Source organism: Lonchura striata, chromosome 2, assembly GCF_050655825.1.
Source record: "Lonchura striata isolate lonStrDom1 chromosome 2, ASM5065582v1, whole genome shotgun sequence".
In the NCBI taxonomy this organism is placed as follows: domain Eukaryota; kingdom Metazoa; phylum Chordata; class Aves; order Passeriformes; family Estrildidae; genus Lonchura; species Lonchura striata.
The window spans coordinates 25,225,388-25,244,178 of NC_140704.1; the positions used below are offsets into that span (position 1 = coordinate 25,225,388).

An 18,791-nucleotide genomic window follows, 5' to 3' on the forward strand; every position below is an offset into this window, starting at 1 on the left:
CACTTAAAGGTTTCTTCTGTCAAAGATCTGTTAAATCAGCGATGTTTCATCAAATAGTAGTTGTCAAACATGATAAAAACTACCATAATAAAATACGTGACCAAGAGGTTTTAGCAGCCAAGGATTCAGGGAAGATTGGAAATAGGTTGCATTTCCAAGGCAGAGAAAAATGACAACAGCAATGAAGTCTGCTGTTTGTATTCAGTAATACTAATTTTTGGACCTCTTATATCCTAAAATAAGACCTACACATCAGGTCATCCAATGGACAGATATGACAGGAAAAGTCACATAATGAAGGACAGATCATAGTGCATGACTGCTATTGCAGGACATATCTTTCAATTAAGTCTTTTAAGTAGGGAGACTCCTGCCTTGCTACTGATACGAGGCAACATCCCAGTCTCTCTCCCGCACTAAGAGCCCACACCAAATCCCAGACTTGCCTAAGGAGATGTAGAGGGCACCTGACATAAAAGAACTGCAAAAAAAAAAGCAAAGCCACACCATAAGCACACACTACTAAGAGGCATTAAGACAAGAGGTTTTATTTCTCAGTATAGGAAACCACATGCCTACACATTTGAACATAGACCTTTAAACCAGAGTTGCATGCACAGATGTAGAATCTTCGCCATGTTCCTGCTGATGGCCTTTCCTGTTTTGGAGATGTTACCTGCATTTTGATTAGCATCCATCAACCTTTGATGAAAGATGTAGTCAGATGCTGCTCAAGCTACTCCAACACTTAATAATTTGCTCTAATTTATTGCTTTAAAACTACTCTAATTTACTGCTTTACTTTGATGAAGTGGGCACTTTTGATAACTTCCCAGAATTACATATACATTGGCTGAAGCAAAAACCCAAAACCTCCAAAATGATGACTCTACTGGCTGAGAGAGTTCAGGGAAATTGGTCTAAGGAACAGCAACTAAAATATAAAGGAAATTAGAATTTCTTCCTCCTGCTACCTGGATGATTGGCATTTGGTTTAGGATCATCCTCATGAAAGCCTCCTCCCCTGTTGACTGAGTGCATTTTTAAGTAGTGAGCAAACATCATCAGGAAAGAAATTGTGTACCCTTTGTACCCTTCCATATTCTGAAATCTACAGGCATTTTTCCCTGTACACAATGTCAGAATGAAAAACAAAGTACAGTGAGTGCTAGTTAATTTTTTCTCTTCACATCTCCTTGCAAAGCTAGCTCTAAAAAAAGATTCCAACCTGCCACAGAACCTTCTTTGAACATTCCATTTCCCATTAAGTTAAACTTATATTCTCAGACAGAAATGAAGCTTGGCTCCAGGAAACAATATTTTTAAATCCTTGGTGAATAAAGATCAGGTAGTATTCACCTACAGAAACTGAAAAATGTGAAAAGGTAAATAAAAAACAGTGCATGGAGCTTGAAAAATCTCTGATCAATGGAATTTTACATAACAATCTGAATTCCAGTAAATCAAATTTCAATTACAAAGGAAGTACCAACAAGATCACAGTGTCACAACCAGAGAAAGAATAAACTCTGTTGGGGGAAACAACAAGTGAAATTCAACTACATCAAATCTCTGTTCTCAAACTTTTCTTGAAGTTTTCAGTCAAATAAATTTGTTCAGCTATATAGGAAATACTAAGACTTTGACTCCAAAAAATTCCCTCCCTAGGCAGTTCCACAACTGCTCAGGAATGATATCTTTTAGATTTGCTCAACAGCTGTTCAACTCAACAGCCATGGTTTTGATATTTCACACTACTAATTACACAAAAACATCTGAACCACAGAATCACAGAATATGCTGAGTTTGAAGGGCCCCACAAGGATCATCAAGTCCAATCCCCCTCCCTGCACAGGACCATCCCCAGGATGACTGGACAATGCCCTTCCCACCATGAGCCTGAGGGCATTGTCCAAACACTTCTTGAACTCTGTCAGGCCTGGTGCTGTGACACTTCCCTGGGGAGCTCGTTCCAGTGCCCAAACCCTCTGTGTGAAAGAACCTTTTCCTAATATTCAACCTAAACCACCCCTGACACAACTTTGGGTTCTTCCCTTGGGTTCTGTCACGGGTCACCAGAGTAAAGAGATCAGTGTCTGCCCCTCCTCTTCCCCTTACAAGGAAGTTCTAGACTGTGATGAGGTCTCCCCTCAGTCTCCTCTTCTGTAGGAGAAGGGAAAACAAACTCTGCTTCTATGCATTTATAAGGCTGTCTAATAACTATGGTCATCTGGATACACAACATCTTCTATATTCTAGCTTTGAAATCAAGTTTACTCTTTCAATCCTTCAATTACCCTAATCATCAAGACCATAACAATCATAATTGTAAAAAGCACATGTATTACTCTTCTGATAGGTCCCTGTAATTGCAAAAATAACCTTTAAAAGCCTTGAAATTTTTAAACTGATGGAATTAAAAAAAAAAACCAAAAAAACCCCAAAAACTAGACATTAAGAGTTACAGTATACATTATCTTCACATAGGATTGATTCACAGTGGGACCTGAAGACTGGAAAATAATTTAAAGATGGCACCCTTTAAGTGTAATACTAATACCCTTCAAGTAAAATTATTCTTTGATATTTCTGTTTTGAAAAGAAGACACAATCAAGTTCCAGCTATATAATTTGTGGCTAATCTCAATATAATCTAACAATAGTTCTACAGATAACTACAACTCTAGGACTACTATTGCCAGCTCCCCAAAACTTGGACCTTAGCAGGTGAATTTAATTCTGTATTCTGGCAGCTTCTATCAGATAATATATGCTGGTCAAAAAGCATTTAATGAGCTTTAAAATGCTCAGTTTCTACAGGATTCTTCTTCAAATTACAACATACCATTAACTATTTGCCTCCCTGATCAGTCTGTTTTGCTGCCAGACAATCCTGTCCTAGATACCCAAAAGAGGTGCTGGAGTACATTCATTATTAGCTTTCTGCAAAGCACCGCACTTGACAAAAAAGTAATCTTACAGGTTTGAATAAATATTTGACTGTGTTTTTCTCCACATTACATCAAATTTAATTAGTTGTATGCAATAAGATGCAGCGTTAACATCTTTTTCCATTATTTGCACCTGATTTTCATCAAAGAGAACTAATAATAATGCAAAGAGCACTAATAGGTCTGGGAAGGGTTCAGCTGTCATAAGGACAGTTTGTGGAGCAATAATTAACAGCCTCAAGACAGGTTACCTGTTCTATTCATTGCAATCACAGTCACCTAAAATATTAACAGTATGAATGCCAAAAATGTGAAAAGACTACAGACATGTGCAGAGTAAAGAAAATTTGTCATTTAAGAATGGAAACACTGACACAATCACCAATTGTGGTAGTACTATTTATTACAATAAACTTAGATTGCCTAAGTTTTCCAAATATCTTATCTGGGTTAAAAAAATTCCAAATCAAACTAAAACAAACAAAAAACATAAAATAAAAAAAAACCAACACAAGTACAAATCCCAAGAAAGGTCTCAGGTGTCTGTTCACAGAGTACCCTGCCTCCAGCTATGGTCCAGAGCCTTTGAGATCAGGTCTTCCACTGAAGGGATAAACTAATATTATTGATGCTAACATGGACTGGCTGGTAGGGAGCAAGACCAAGGGCACGTCGAGGTCATAAGTCATAAAGGCAACAGTATCATAAACCACAAATGCATTAAACCCCTCTGTAGCTTTGTTTTTTGTTTTGACCTTTATAAATTTAACATGGATAATTCATAAGATGACATAGTCCTTAAAATTCACACCTGTATCAATCATTCAAAAACTACCAATCAAAGGAAAATAAAACACAGATTATCGCATGGCTCTCAAGGTTCCTTCATCTTCAGTATTTGTCATCAAAGTCATCCTCCTTTAATTTCTCAAATTTCTGGACAGTTAAGATTTCATTTCTCAGAACAGAATTTCACCAGCTGTGTGACTCCTACAGACTAAGGCTGCAGTCATCTGTGTGTGGTGCTGCGCTAAGGCTGATCAGCACTGTTAAAAAACTTGTAGGGACCAGCTAGGCTAATCAAGGCAAAACCAACCACAAACTTGCCTAAAGCATGTGGCAGTTACTCCTTCTACAGCAAAGTCAGGTCACTTTTGAATACATAAAAAGACAATCAGAGACACATCTTTTAAAAAAAAAACAAAAGCAACACAACAGTAGAGACCATTTGCAAGGGAAGACTGATTTTTAACTCCTGCTTACTCAGAAAACTCCTTTTAAAAACATTCCTATCAGTCTAGGTATTAGGCTATACAGAGAAAATGGGACAAAATACTTTAAAAGAGTACAAACATTTAACAGAAAAATTATGACAAAGCTTTCTTGGTGTTTCAGTTCCATTTTTTACTTTCCCTCTTTCAATTTAAATTTTAGCCCACTGGCATGTAAATAACTAGTGGGTAATTAGTTGACCAATTAATTCTAGACAATCTCACAAGTTTGCCTATGCAATAATAAAGTTACATGCGCATGGCTACATTCTTGCACCACATCTCCTACCTTTAGGGAAAAATCCCTACAACCTCTATGGCTATCCTAGCATGAAGCATGGCTGATAATAGACAAAACACTTACCAAAAGTAAAAAACCCTACCTTCTCATTTCTCTGCTGAGCAGTGGAAAATGTAAAAGTATCTATAAATGCACACCAGTAAATAGTCCTATAGCTTAAGGTATTTCTGTGCTCAGTGCCATCCACATAACTCTTTAAACTGCTTTCCTGTGAATCGTGCTAGAGAACTGATCTGATCTGATGCAAACAAAACCAATATAAACATGCTAAATAAAAAAACTGTGTCACTTTTTGCCCAGTTATCCATTCCAATTCACCCCTGAACCATTACATTACCCTACTATTGCCACTGAATCGTCTTTTAGTGAAATCACAACTTCATGGCTACCATTAGCTTTCAAAAACTGCAGTGACCTGGTATTCAGGAAACAAACAGGTACCTCTGCACACCAACACAATCAACAGAAGAGCAAGTTCAGCACTGGCATCAGAGCAGAGAAACAATCAGCCCAGCAACAGGAAGGAAAAGATCCAATCCTAGAGATCTGGTCTAGCCTTGCCTTGGCTTTCAAAGAAGAACCAGTAAGATCCTAAAGCTATGAAAGTAGTGATGATACTATGATTTTAAAAGTATTTTTAAAAGGTCTGGCTGTGTGGGCACAAGTCTGCCCATCTCAGTGCACCCTCTACAAATATAACACGTGTTTTGTGTATTTGCAAACTCCACTTTGCTCAGCCTCTGAGCGTCTGATCCATTAGCACACTCCACTACCTCTAGTCACAGCATGATGCAAAAAACCATTCCATTTGTACAAGCAGAAAGTCACATGCAATTTAAGATTTTAAGATTCCAGAAGTTTCACCAAGGTGCACATCCAGAACTGCCGCAGCCCTGATTTGAGCATGTACAGACATTTCAGACATGCTGACCAGGCACCCAGCAACCACACATGCAACATGTCTAATGCACATTGGCAGTGAGCACCAGGCAGCAACCCTTCAAAGCTGTGGCAGCTGGAGGCATAGTTCATGCAAAATGCATCAACAGTGCTGGCAACAGAGAATCCAAATCTTCCTCCCACCCCGCAGCTGGGTACCCTAATGGCTAGAAACTGAATCAGGTTCTGGCCCACACCTCATGTCCCCAGTCCTTGCGTTGAATTGTAACAATACAATGCAATGGCCCTGCCTGTTTAAAGATCCTCCAGGGACTTTCCTTTTCTTCATCCCAATTCTTTCATTTCCCACTGGTTGCCTTAGATGCTCCCTAGTGAGCACACTGGCTGTTTTCGTACCAATTCCAGACAGCTCTGGTAGCACGGTGGTCACATTTCTTAATTCCAAAGTCAAGTGGGTAAAAAAGTTAGGCATGGAGATGTTAGTCTAAAGAACAGTAAAAAATAATCTTGTCCCAAAATTGGTTTTCATATGGCCAAAGTGTAAGTCTCCAAGAAGACTCAAAGAGTGACCATATCGGTCAGCACAAAAACACTTCTTTCAGGCTGCCTAGGCATGCAAGACATCATAAATATATGAATCCAGCAGCTGATGTTTAGGGATCTCATGTATCCAACAAGAGGAATGTGATTAGTCCTGCAACAAGCCGTATTTCTTCTGTTTCTTCTCTAAATGCACATTGTTGGTGTACACGCAGTCACTTTGCCACTCTCTCTCTCAAATGTTTATTTTTTTCCTCTTCAGAGGAAAAGAAAAATGCCAACAACCCATTGCTTGTGAGCAATTTCATCCTTTACACACTGGATTTTGTTCAGGTCAAGTAACATTTTTGGTAAAGAATATAATTGAAATTGCCTGTTTCTAAGATCTTGTAAATAGCATGACATTATTTTAAAAACTGCATTTACAGTATTCCTTTAAGTATTTTAACACAGCTTCAGCTGAAATTGCTTTATTCCAAAGCAATTGAATATAGAGTATTTTTATAAGGACTTCTTTGTCTCTCTGCAAATGACTGAGAAACAGAATGCATCAGAAAACATGCAACCTTACATTCTATTAGCCACAGTTATCTAGCACCATAAAACATCAGTTCCTGAAGATTATGTTGTAGCTAAAGCAAAACAGCATGATTAGCAGAGTCAAGTAGTGCCTAGAGGCCTTATGCAACTTTAGGTCTGGCACCATACAAACACACAGGCCCTATTCAGTATGGTAAAGCCATTCTACAGCCAAAGCAGAGGCAATTCCATAGATAAAAAGCAAAAATGAAGCTAAAATTCAGCAGCACATTCATTCCATCTTCCAGGAAATACAGTATCACATACCTCCTTGTCATACTCCTTGGACAACATAGACAAATAAAATAGATATTGGCCTAAACACGCTGGTCAGAAGACACATTGTTATCATTCAGGGCTGTAAACTTGTCTACATTACAGCTCCAGGAGGAGTGCCTTTAACATGTGAATTGAGGCACACTCCGAAGAGCTCCTCTAACCTCCTGTGACACAAAGCTGCACAGAAAGACCAGATTATTTCCCAATGTGATAAAAAACAGATAACTTTAAATACTTTTCAGCAGGCATCACAAAAGACAAGGTATACATACAACTGCTGGATCCAGTAGCTCTCTCCTAGGCTATACATGATGCAAAGTCATCCTGCAATTCCTCTTACAGGAATACCATAACAGAAAGGAGCAAGTTCCAAAAACTTGCCAAAACCACTGGCAGTTGCAACATGTGATGCCATCAGTACCTAACATATTGAAGACATAAAGCAACCTCTTCCACCACCTCCTCTTGCCCCACATTGCTTTGATAAGGATGGGTGGGGTCAGAGAGGAAACAGTAGTACCAAGACACAGGTAAACTCAAATGAGACAAAACCCCCACTGCAATAAAGCTTCTTTTTGGGGTAACTCAGTGTCCACTGCGGCAGAGAGCTGTATGGAATTTTTCCACATCAGAATTGCTCCATGAGTGTCTTTCCTGGGATTATTCTTGCCAGTGGGCACTGTAGCATGACATGAGTCTTGTGAGATGGGACTCAACCAGTTCTCCTGAAGGTACGCATCATAAGCAAAAATTTATGTATAGAAGAAACCAAATTGAACTAAATACATAAACTATGACAGGCAGGAGAGTGGAGTAAATGACTTGGCTTCTCCTCTGTTTCAGCTGCAGTCATCATTCATGCTACTTTGTACTTAGAAAAGGTCTGAAGTTATCAGCACTCATACAAATTCAACGTCCCTCTATCAAGCAAATTCTGGTCTCTTAAGAAATCAGGATGCAGTAATAAGTCATAAGCAGCATAAATACATGGTTTTTTTCTGAGGGGAAAGTGGAAAGAAGAGTCTTATGATACATAAAAGAATTTACATATTTCTGCACAGATCCAAAATACAACTAAGCATGAGCAAGCACTGCTGGACCTGTACAGACTAGCAACAGGACTTCCCATGTGGATATTACATAGTGCTATCACATCCAAAAAATTACCATGGCATCATTAAATGCCATAACACTATTAAATCTACAGTACATAATCTCTGTGGTGTTTCAGGAGAATGGACTGCTCTCTCCTTACTCCCCAACCACTTTCCTCTCCACAACTGATCTCATTGAGTGGCTGGAGCCTGTCTACAATGGACTCCACTCCTTTCAGGGACACAGGAGCCCATCATGATGCCAGAATCCCTCACTCTTCTTTTCTGAGGGCCCAACAAATCCATGTCCAATACAATGCAATTCTTCTCTTCCATTTTGCTGGAGGAAGGGAAGAATGGCACGATTGAGGGCAAGAAGAGCAAGTTTAATCTGTTCCCAGGCACACTCCACACTACTGCTAGCACAGGAAAACAAGCACGGAAGAAGGAGCTGAACAAAGAGGTAAAACAGAGCTGCATGATGCACAAAAGGACACACTGGGTGTGCATGGCAGCAAAATAAAGTGGCATGGTTGTGTCAGCATCTAATAGTTTTGGTGTTGTTTGCAATCATGTTTATTTAGAACTGCATTGCCATTGTGTCTGCAGTCAATCGCTGCTTACCCAAACCTCACTAATTTATATAATCCAGGTCAGGCACTGGATCGCTTCTGCAGACAAAAAGATTTGTAGAGGCAAGGCCAGTGGTATCGATCCCTCACAGAACTCCAGTTAATACAGCTGAGGTGATGTATCTTGCGGGACTGGTGTTCAGTGCGAGATGTCTGACTGTAGTAACACCAAGAAATACAAGGAGCCTATGCCTGGGGACTAACTATTTTTGGTGTGACAAGGTTTAGGATTTTAAAGGTAACCAGAAACAACATTTAACTCCACTGATACAGCTTCCATAATAAACAGTTCCAGGAAAACACAAGAGAAAAGAGAATAAAAAAAAAAGTTAAACACATGAAAATTGCATAACAAATTTTCTTTACCTTGCATTAGAGCTATCCCAAATATTGTCACATAAGTCAGCAACAAATCTATTTTTGTTACATTCTTGATGTGGTTCGAACAGTCTTAGAAAGATTTATACATGCACTTAAAATTAAGCATGCAAGCAAGTCCCATCAGATACTGATGTAAGGTTCATGCCTTCACTTGAACAGTCATTTTACAACTAGCTTTTCTAGCATGCGATGTTTGTGTTCACTTTGTTCATAAGACAGTAATTTTAAAATAACTTATATATTCTGGGTAGTACAGGCAACCAGTACATGACCAATGGATAAAAGTTCACACACAACACACAAAAAACCAATTATATTAGAAACAGAGATATTCCACAGTATTTAAAAATCAACTCTTGTATCGTTATTACACATTCCATACAATTACAGAAGTTTATCACATGCTATCTACAGCAGAGATAAAGTGTAATGGTGTTCAAGTGCTTCCATACTAAGCCACTATTTTTACAGTTTTCTAGGCTTTGATTTATCTATCAAAATTATTTGAGTTTGGAATTTTCATTAATGCAATTTTTAACAGTTTTGAATGTAGCTTAGTGACTATGAAATATAAAGATTAAAAATATTATATATACTAACCCCCATTATAAATATCAATTTCTGACTTTAAGTTGAACAGACAAACTAACATAGTAGCAAAGGCAAAATCAAATACAGAAAGAAGTCTCATTGAGACATACCTTAGAACCTTCTGCTGAAAATATATTTATATTTTACCAAGCAGTAGAACTTGAAAAAGACAGCAAGTCACACTTTGCACATGCATGAGACAGCAGCTATGCCCAGAACTTGTAGCAGAATAGAGATCAAGGGTAACGTAACTGACATTCACTCAACACAAACATTTAATTTTGCTGTAAAATACACACCAGGTGAACAGCAAGGGGCATTAGCTAGACTATGTAAATTCTCTTTAGAACTATCTGGCTAAAGGGCAGAAAAACAACATTGTGATTGCATTGTTAAACACTCAAAATGAAGAAATAAGCAAAACACACTACATAAAGTATTAGTGCTTTGTATCTGCATAAAGATGTTCTACATAGCACAAAGCAGAAAAAGAAGCCAGTACCTAGGATGGTAATTTAATTACCAATGGGGTAAAAATCTACTGGAAAATCTCACCTCTGTTTTTTACTGGAAATTTGTGTGAATATAATTTATAGTGGAGTTTTCCCAGAACAGTTTCAGAAAATGTTTTCAAAGTTTAAGAAAAGACACCGATGTGTAACATACATTGTGTAAAATGCTGTGTAAGGTGCAAACATTGAGCTGTATACAATGAAGGAAATTAAACTGGGCTGTAGTGCCCATTTCTTGATACCTGAGTGCTTAACTATGCAGTCTTAACAGTACCCTATTTGGGTTTTCCTTTTGAGAGACTGAATTCCTAGAGTTTGCTTAATATGTCAACATTTGAAATCTTGCAAGCAAAGACCAATTACAATCAATCCCAAAGACTCATATGCCTAAAAAGGGTATCATTAAAAAAATTAAAGGAAGCGGTCATGCAGGACACTGGCAAGGAAAAAGTACAAAAGAAATTTTAGAAAAAGCATTTAACTCACCAGTCCATTGTTTGGCTGAGGTGAAAAAGGCAAACATTACTGAGATGCATCAGTGAGGAAGTTAGAACACAAATCAAGGCCCGTGCCTGCAAGCACATGTGAATAACTTGAGGCCCAGAAGCTCTTTCCCTGGCAAAGGTATTCACGTGTGCTTGCAGAACCTAAGCTCAGATGTTAGCCTCAAAGTACAAAATGCTACTTACATTTTGCTACTGACCTCAGTATAAATAGAAATTTACCTGTATTTAACTGTTTCAACTGAAGAAGACAAAAATCCCTTTGAAGTTCCACAGGGTAATGCAATTAATCCATGCTAGCTGCTCACAGTTCTGGTTTGTTTGTTTGTTTTTAACATAAGTCTCTCAGAATGTGTTTAGGCTTACAAACCAGAAGCCTTCCTCGGAAGCTATGTGAGGACTGTACACCCTGGGGTACAATCTGCCTTGCAATATACCAAGAATGCTTATGACATGACAATTAAGCCATTATTCTTTTTATTTGGTATCTCTCTGCCAAGCCGGATGTAACCTGACATATACAATATTCAATTAAGTGTCTCATAAAGTGCTGAATCTTTCCAACATATGCTTGTGTAGATTTTAGGGATCTGAACTGTGTAAGAAATCCAGCCTAAAGAAGGACACCACACGAATGTGTAGCATGAAGCACACATGTCTACCCAACTAGACAAATACTAATTACACAAAAAGTATTTTTAAGTATAAGTGACTAGCATAGGTTAAAATGGATTGCAGATTACAAACCACTGCTTGGAGAAGAGAAAATAAGTAAAAGGTTCAAAACGTCAGAGAATAGAAGACTTTTAAGTCTTTAAACACCAATAGTTTGGTCATGTATAACCGCCATGTGTGTATGAACAGTGGCCAATCAAAAATTTTTAAAAAGGCTAGACAGGTCAGCTGAGATTCACAAATAGTGAACACAAGATTTGGGGATGACTGCTTTATATACACTAGCAATGAGGAATCAAATATTGCTCAATCCACTAAAAGAGCCTGCAGTTCAGATAACCTACATTCTTACTGAGAAAGGTGCTGACCAAAGCAGCTCTATCATATCCTAGCTGAAATAAAGGAGCACACAACTCTGGCTACACTAAGCCATGCTTTGAGTTGTTTGGGGAAGATTTGTTTCCTGATTTTTCCTCCATGTAAGTTTCACCGCTGACTTCAATTAAAGGACACAGAGTAATTTATTTTTGAAGTGTCAGTATCCAAACATGAAACCTACTGAAAGTAGTAAGTTTTGAAACACCAACACTTCGTCTAATTTTATCTCCCTTTAGATATGGCCTTGATCCAGCAAACGACTATTTTTTTTCTCTGGGATGGGAGTATATTACCAGGTGATCAAATAACGTATTTCAATTTGTTTATTCTTCTGATCAGCAAAAAAGCCTAAACAGCAGGTTTATGCCTGACAGGACAGCACCAAAAAGCAAAAATCGTTGGAACTTATAACCAGATGCGAAAGCAGAAGGTAAAAAGGTACATGGAAAAATGGGAGAAAAAGCAGAAAGGGACTATCGCGCTAAGGCCTGCAAGCAGGGCAGGGCCAACATCCGTGCCCGCTCCGGGCCCTGCCAGCCGCCAGCCCGAGAAAGGGCTGCATCCTCTCGCCCAAACAGCGGCGAGCGTGTCCGCATGTACGACACGTGTGTCCGTGTACCTGCGTGCATCTGTACACTGCAGCGAGTGCGCGGCGGGGCTCTCGCCGAGGCACTGCTGGGCCCAAAGGCACCTGGCGGAGCCGCGGCCGGGCCAGGGCACGGGTGCCCGGAGGGGCAGTGCGGGGCCTCGCCGACGAGAGCGACACCGGCACCGACACCGGCACCGGCACCGGCCGCGGGAGGCGCCGTGCAGTGTCATTCATGCCGATGATGCACTGCAACGGGAGCTCAGGCCCCTGCTCCCGGCGCGGGCAGCCGCGGATCCTCGCCGCGGGGCCGCCCGCTGCCCACCCCCCGCTCGCCGAGGCCGGCGGCGAGCGGCCGCCGAGCCGCGAGGAGGAAGAGGAGGCGCCACCTCGGCTTTCGTCAAGGACAGGCCCGAGGTCAAACCCGGCAGCCGCCCCGCCGCGGCCCCTTCCCCGCCGCCCGCCCGCCGGCGGCGGTGCCTTACCTTGGCAGCCATGCTGTGCCCGGCGCGGCCACCCCTTCCCGTCCCTTCCCTTCCTCCGCTCCCCTCCCTTCCGACCGCGGCACGCAGCTTCCCCGCCTGCGCACCAGCCCGCCGGCGCCGGCCGTCACCGCTCGCTCTCGCAGGCAGGGATGGGGCGCCGCCCCCGCCCGGCCCCGCCGCGGCCCCGTGATCGCCCGGCGCGGCCCGGAGCGTCCCTGCGGGCTCCGCGCTGGGCGCCGGGCGAGGCGGCGGGAGGTGCGGCCTCGGGCACCGGCGGAACGCGGGCGCTGCGGGGCGAGCACCGCCTCATCCCTGTAAAGGGCCCAGTTGCCCTCCCGGTTGCACCACGGTTACGGCTGGCGGCCCAGCACGGGCGCTCCGAGCTCCTGGGGGCCCCGCAGCCTGTCCGCCCGCTGGGGACGGGGACCATGTCAGCAGCTGGTGACTCGCGCTGCTGACCCCGGGGGCGAGCAGCGGAAGGGTGCCAACACCTTCACATCAAACTCAGCGCTGTTTTCTTCCCCTCAAGACAATCTGCTGTTCGAGGGATGTTTCATCCAGTTGCAGCATCCCCAGCCATCATTCTGGGATGTCCCAGGAAGGAGGTGTGCCTTCAAGCCGAATTTTGTCAATGCTGTGCTCGTTTCTAAATCACCATGAATGTGACACACAAGCAGCCCCGCCGCAGTCCAGGGCTGTACCCGGGACCGCCACAGGCGTGGCACGCTGAGCCCCACGGGCGGCTCGCAGACTGCCTAGGACAGGCTGCCCGGGCACGTTCAGTGCCCCGCTGGGGATGCGGGCCCGTGGCTGCCGCCGGCGCAATCGTCAGGCTGCCCGTGCCCGCTCTGGCTCGTCCGCGGCTTCTGGGGGATTTTAGGGCAGACTGGGAATGGCAGTGGAGGCAGGGAGCTTGCCACGTGCATGTAGCTAAAAGGTTGCAAGAACAGCTCCAGGGCAAGTTTTCAAGTTAATAATGATGTATCGAGTTAGTCATAGCTTTGAGGTAGATATTTCAGCACTTTCCCTTCAACTGTAAAGATGCTAAAAAGACAAAGGATCTCAGAGATATCTATTGCATTATAAACCAAAAACAATTAACTCTTTGATTGCTATTAGTTGTCCTAGAGAGAGACAGTAGAGGAATGATAAGGATTCCTAAATGCATCTTCACCTTAGAGAAGGTGAAGGTGATTTCTCATCATCTTAGAGAAATTGTAAGGATTCATAAACATATCTATACTTGCCCACTAAATCTGTGAAGAATATCTCTATTTATGTTTTCAGTCCAACGAGTGAACTACTTCCAGTGTTTGGGCAAATTATAATCTCCCCTGTGACCCTTGGAAGTTTCTTCCATCACCAGTGAGGCCCAGCAGCAGATATACCCCCTTCTCAGCAGTCTCCCAGTCTCAGTTTCCTGTAAAAACCTCCCACTTGCTGCATTCTCTTCCTTTTCCGCTTGCTCCACGTATGTGTGCTCATTGCATGTGCTCAGCTGTTCTGTGAGACAGCACAACTTTTCTCGTCTTGCTGCATCTCTCTGACCTAGAAAATAGTAATTAGATCAAAGCAGACTCAAAGCCCTTCCTCCAACCCCACTTTTTCAAATAAATACAGACTATGTAGTGCTTATCTGCAAACTAGATAAGTAAATACTGTCACCTTGTCATAAATGAATAGGTAATAGCAGTCCATTTATAAACAATAGAAAACAATCTTCGATTATTTTAATACCACTAAGAAGAGAAAAATTATGTCGAGAAAATAGCATAACAATTGTCTTATGATACAAATACTACATTCTGTGTATGTTCATAAGTCAGGATATTTAAATGTGAGCTTGAAATTCAGTCCTATTGTGAAAACAGGCTTCAATAGCATTTTTTTCAATTTAATACTGCTAAGAAAATTACTAGAATTCTGATATTATACTGACACATGGTCTTGAGCTAATTGCCAAGTAAAAACACAACCCAAAAAAGTGCCTATGTTTCAAGTAGACTGGTGGTGAAATTCAGAGAGGTGAGTGAAAAAGGATGATCCTGGAAAGCTTTTTTCACCTGCTCCCTAAATGCAATAGCACTTGACCTCTTTTAACACTTAGAATCATAGAATCATGGAATTGTTTGCTTTGGAAGGGATCTCTGAAGGTTCTCTAGTCCCAGTCCTCTGCAATGAATAGGGATATCTTCAATCAGATTAGCTTACTCAGTTTATTCAAGATCAGCTTGGATAGGAGCTCTGCCCATCTACTCTTCTACTGGTTTGAATATTTCCAGGGATGGGGAAATACCACCTCTCTGGGCAACTTGTTCCAGTGTTTCAAAAAATGCCCTTTATCTAGTCTAAATATGCTTCATTTCCCATCCTTCAAGAGCTCCAGGCACCTCAAACCTGAGTTTGGCCTCACAGGTCTCTGATGATGACCAAAAGGCAAATACGGCCCAAGTTCCTTATCTTCAGAGAAAAGGCAGTGAAGGCTAATAATGTTCACATTTTAGATGGCAAGCAATATGACTGTAGTGGACTACAGCACTCTCCTTAGCCACACAAGCAACTTGTTTTCAAAGTCCGCTGTTGATTGAGGTTAGATTCAAGCCCATGTGTCATACTCATTTCAGTATGTTTTAACCACAAAGCCTTAAACTGCTCTGGGGAAGAGAGGAGGAACATTTGTCATTCTTTCTAGTGAAGACATGTCTTTGTGAGAGAAGGATCCAAGATCAGCTGGACTGGAGAGAAACATGACTCTTTTATACGGTAGAATGCAATAAGATGAGGGTGAAGTTGTGAGTCAGTTTTCATTGCAAAGCATACAAGGATTATTTAGAGAAGTCAGGACATTGTGTGGCTCCAGCCAATGTTTTTTTTTTCCTGTATTTCACATGTAATACAAAACAGAGCGCACAGTGATTTCAAGGCTTCCTTCTACAATGAGAAACAGCCTGGAGTTAGCTCTTTGTGCTCTCTTCTAATAGGGCATCTTGAACTTGTTTGTACACATGGGGATGGATTTTGCAGGAAGAGCTGCAGCTTGTTCCTAAGAGAAGTCACAGCTAAGTATCGGGACACTGTCCTTGAGCTGAAAAATTAGGCTTTGATGGTTTTCATGTAGAAGACAGAATGAGAGCTGATTCACTACTTGGTGTTTTAACTATGAGGGTATTGTATAGCAGGGCAACATATCTCTGTACACACATAGGATCTTTGCTGACCTTACTAACAGTTACCCCGAAGAGACCAACAGCCTGGGGCTCATGGTTTTTTAGACTTGCTAAACGACTGATGAAGGACTAGCATTTACCTATTGACAGTGTAAGGCAGAGCTCAGTGTGCTGGCTATTTTGGATCTTATTCATTACTCTTTCTATTACTACTTTGCAAGTTCAGCAAACTGTTTCTATGATTTCTCTTGCAATGTTCTGGATTTTGTATGGGCAAGATGCCCTAAAATGTAGGCATTGCAGTACGTAGCTTAAAAGACAATAAATATCTTCTTGGATCTAGAAAGGTCTGGGAAAGTCTGGAGAGGACTGGAATTGGAAAAATCAGACTGTACAGACCTAGATTACTAACTATCTTGGTGAATAGCTGAGATAAAGCAAAGACTGACCCAAGGCCTTCAAGATCTGTGCTGCTATCCAAATTACTGAGCTATTATCTTCAGTATACCTTTTCTCTGCCTCACAACTGAGAAACTGTCTTCCAAAAGGCTCCTTCTGTGTTATATTGTATGTTCAGCAACATGGATATTTTCCTGTCTGTTAACTTAGCACAAAACTGCACCAAATACATCTTCCCTACAAGTACAGCTGATAGTCAAAAAAAAAACAAGGGGCCTCAATCCTAGTGGGAAAGAGTTGGATGTTAAAAGGAAATGAACACAAGGTTTTCCTGAGCACATCTTGTTTTCTAAAGCTCTTTATTGACCTCTCTTCATCAATGAAGTCTTAAGAAAGGCACAAAGCAGTATTACCTTCCTTAGGTAAAAGGTTTAGTGTGGATTTTTTGTTCTTTCTATGGGTTTTTTATTTTGTTTTGTTCTTAGTAAAGGATGTTTGGCTGATGTAAGTTAGCACATCAGTTTTAGTGACTCTTTGCCAAGAATTTTTGCTTGCACAGTAGGCCTAACCCTGAGAATTTCTCTAATAAAATATGACTCACTCTGAATGAATCATTCACAATTCTTCTGTTTGAAGGATATTCACTGCAGATCACGATTTCCTCAAATGTATTTGCTGTTTTTCTGGTTATTTTATAAAATTGTTTAATGATTGTCAATGTTTCTTTTTTTGCCGTTGTACTTTTAAGTCACACATATTCTTAATTTAAACCCTGTTGTTTATTTGTGATTTTTGAGAAGGTCAGTTAAATATGATCTTATTCCCTTTCTTAAAACAAGATTTTCAAGTACTTTTACCTGCATGTCTAAAATTCATTGTCTATCAGTGTTTCTGCTAACAAAAAAAAACAAACTGGTCATTTAAATAGTTCAAGGAAAAGCAGCATGTTGAAGTATGAAAAATTAATTTTAAAATCCATACAAATGGTACTGTATTTTCACAGATTTCCCATCTCAAAATGAAATACTATCTCCCAGTGCGCGTTTCACATCTACCAGGAGAGTGACATTCACAAAGTTGGAAGGAGAAGGTATGAGTCTGTCTTACAGCTGAGATAATGGCATTTATACACACATTGCTGTAAAAATGAAATGGCTGAAAACACTATACCAAAGCTATGGTTGAGAAATGCATCTGAAATTACTAAAGAAACATTGCTGCTGATGATGAGTAAGGGGTTAATTCTGTTGGTGTAAATCAGCATAGGTGGTAGATTTGTGCTGATTTACATTGGTAAAGCCCAAAAGATAGAGGGGATACAGGACAAATGAAAGATGCTATATTTATTTCATAAGTGAAAAATACTCCATAACTCAGGCACATCATTGGCATGAATAAGTTATGAAAAATCTTCACAGCCAAAAGAACATAATCATCCTTCATGTATAACAGATTTGTTTATTCTGTAAAGATTCATTTCAGTTGATTAATTATCAGTATCTGCTGATGGTGGAGGTAACAAGCCATCTCTGATGAGAGAATCATTTTAGGACATGCTCAGAATATTTTATCACCCAGTGCAAGTTGTGTATGCTTAGAATATTTATCATACCGTGTACTAATATTATCACATTTTATAGGCTAAGTGCTGAATGTAAATTATATTACAGATATAGCAGTTATCTATATTTTCTTGGTTTTTTTAAAGAGAGATATAAAAAAAATAAAGCCCAGTAACAGTTGTGTTTGCATGTCAAGTGCTGAACTGTTCTGCTGCATTACATCATTGTTATTCTAGACCAGTAAAAATTTGCATAAGTGCAGATGGCAGTTCCTAACAATACCATCAGAATTGTTTCACCATACACCAAATCCATCCAGTACCAGGCACACTGCACACTCACTAGCCATTATTCACAGATGGAAGCTAACAAGATGGAGGTTTATCAAGAGGTAAATTGCCTTCTTTTTTTCTACAACTTTATTTATTACCTAAACTAAATTGCAACTCCAAGTTAAAATACCAAAAGAAGGATTAGATCATCTGAATACTGAAGCATTTATGAAGAGGGGAAAATTATAATAAATCTGTCAATCACTGCAAAATAAAAAGCAAAAGTAGATCAGATTTTTAATACATTATAATAATTTGCTATTTATGAAGCTAACCTTAGTCACCAAAATACCTAAATATAAAGTATTATCCCTAACAAGATAGATGGAAATCTGTTACTAAATCTATTGAATAGACATACTACTTCAATCAGACTCTACTCACAGAATGGACTAGGCATCCACGTTTGTGGATCTTTCAAGTGTACATACAAATGTCTGCATATGCTGAACTTGCATTGTGTGCAAGAGGCCAGCTGGATTTTCATCAGCCAAGACTTTGCAGAAAGTAGTAGAACCACTGCAGAGTTTAGTATGAAGCACTGAGTTTCTCTTAGCTTCAACAAATTTACATGTTTGAAAATATAAACGTTTGGTCATCTTGAAACTCAATGTTTTCTTTCATTCTCCAGCCAAAGCCCATATTTTTTTATTTTCCATGGAGATAAAACATT

At 40.5% G+C, this 18,791-nt stretch overlaps 1 protein-coding gene and 1 long non-coding RNA gene across 5 annotated transcripts in view; one reads left to right on the forward strand and one right to left on the reverse strand.

Annotated features, from left to right (window-relative positions):
- Positions 1-12,715, reverse strand: part of SLC25A13 (solute carrier family 25 member 13) — a 96,647-nt gene extending 83,932 nt beyond the window's left edge. The window contains exons 1-3 of one of the 4 annotated variants that reach the window (XM_021538373.4): positions 12,659-12,715; positions 10,518-10,532; positions 6,810-6,824 (exon numbers count right to left, since the gene is read on the reverse strand). In XM_021538373.4, the coding sequence (XP_021394048.1) occupies positions 6,810-6,824; positions 10,518-10,532; positions 12,659-12,670 (42 nt within the window). In that variant the 5' untranslated portion in view covers positions 12,671-12,715. Of the gene's footprint in view, positions 1-6,809; positions 6,825-10,517; positions 10,604-12,658 lie in introns of all 4 variants that reach the window. The other 3 variants (XM_021538374.4, XM_085566974.1, XM_021538375.4) reach the window with 3 other exon arrangements.
- Positions 12,716-12,866: 151 nt separating this feature from the next.
- The window catches only part of LOC146768152 (uncharacterized), a 66,834-nt gene continuing 60,909 nt past the window's right edge, over positions 12,867-18,791 (forward strand). Inside the window, exon 1 of the long non-coding RNA XR_014951412.1 lies at positions 12,867-18,177. This is a non-coding gene — a long non-coding RNA (uncharacterized LOC146768152). The remainder of the gene's footprint in view (positions 18,178-18,791) is intronic.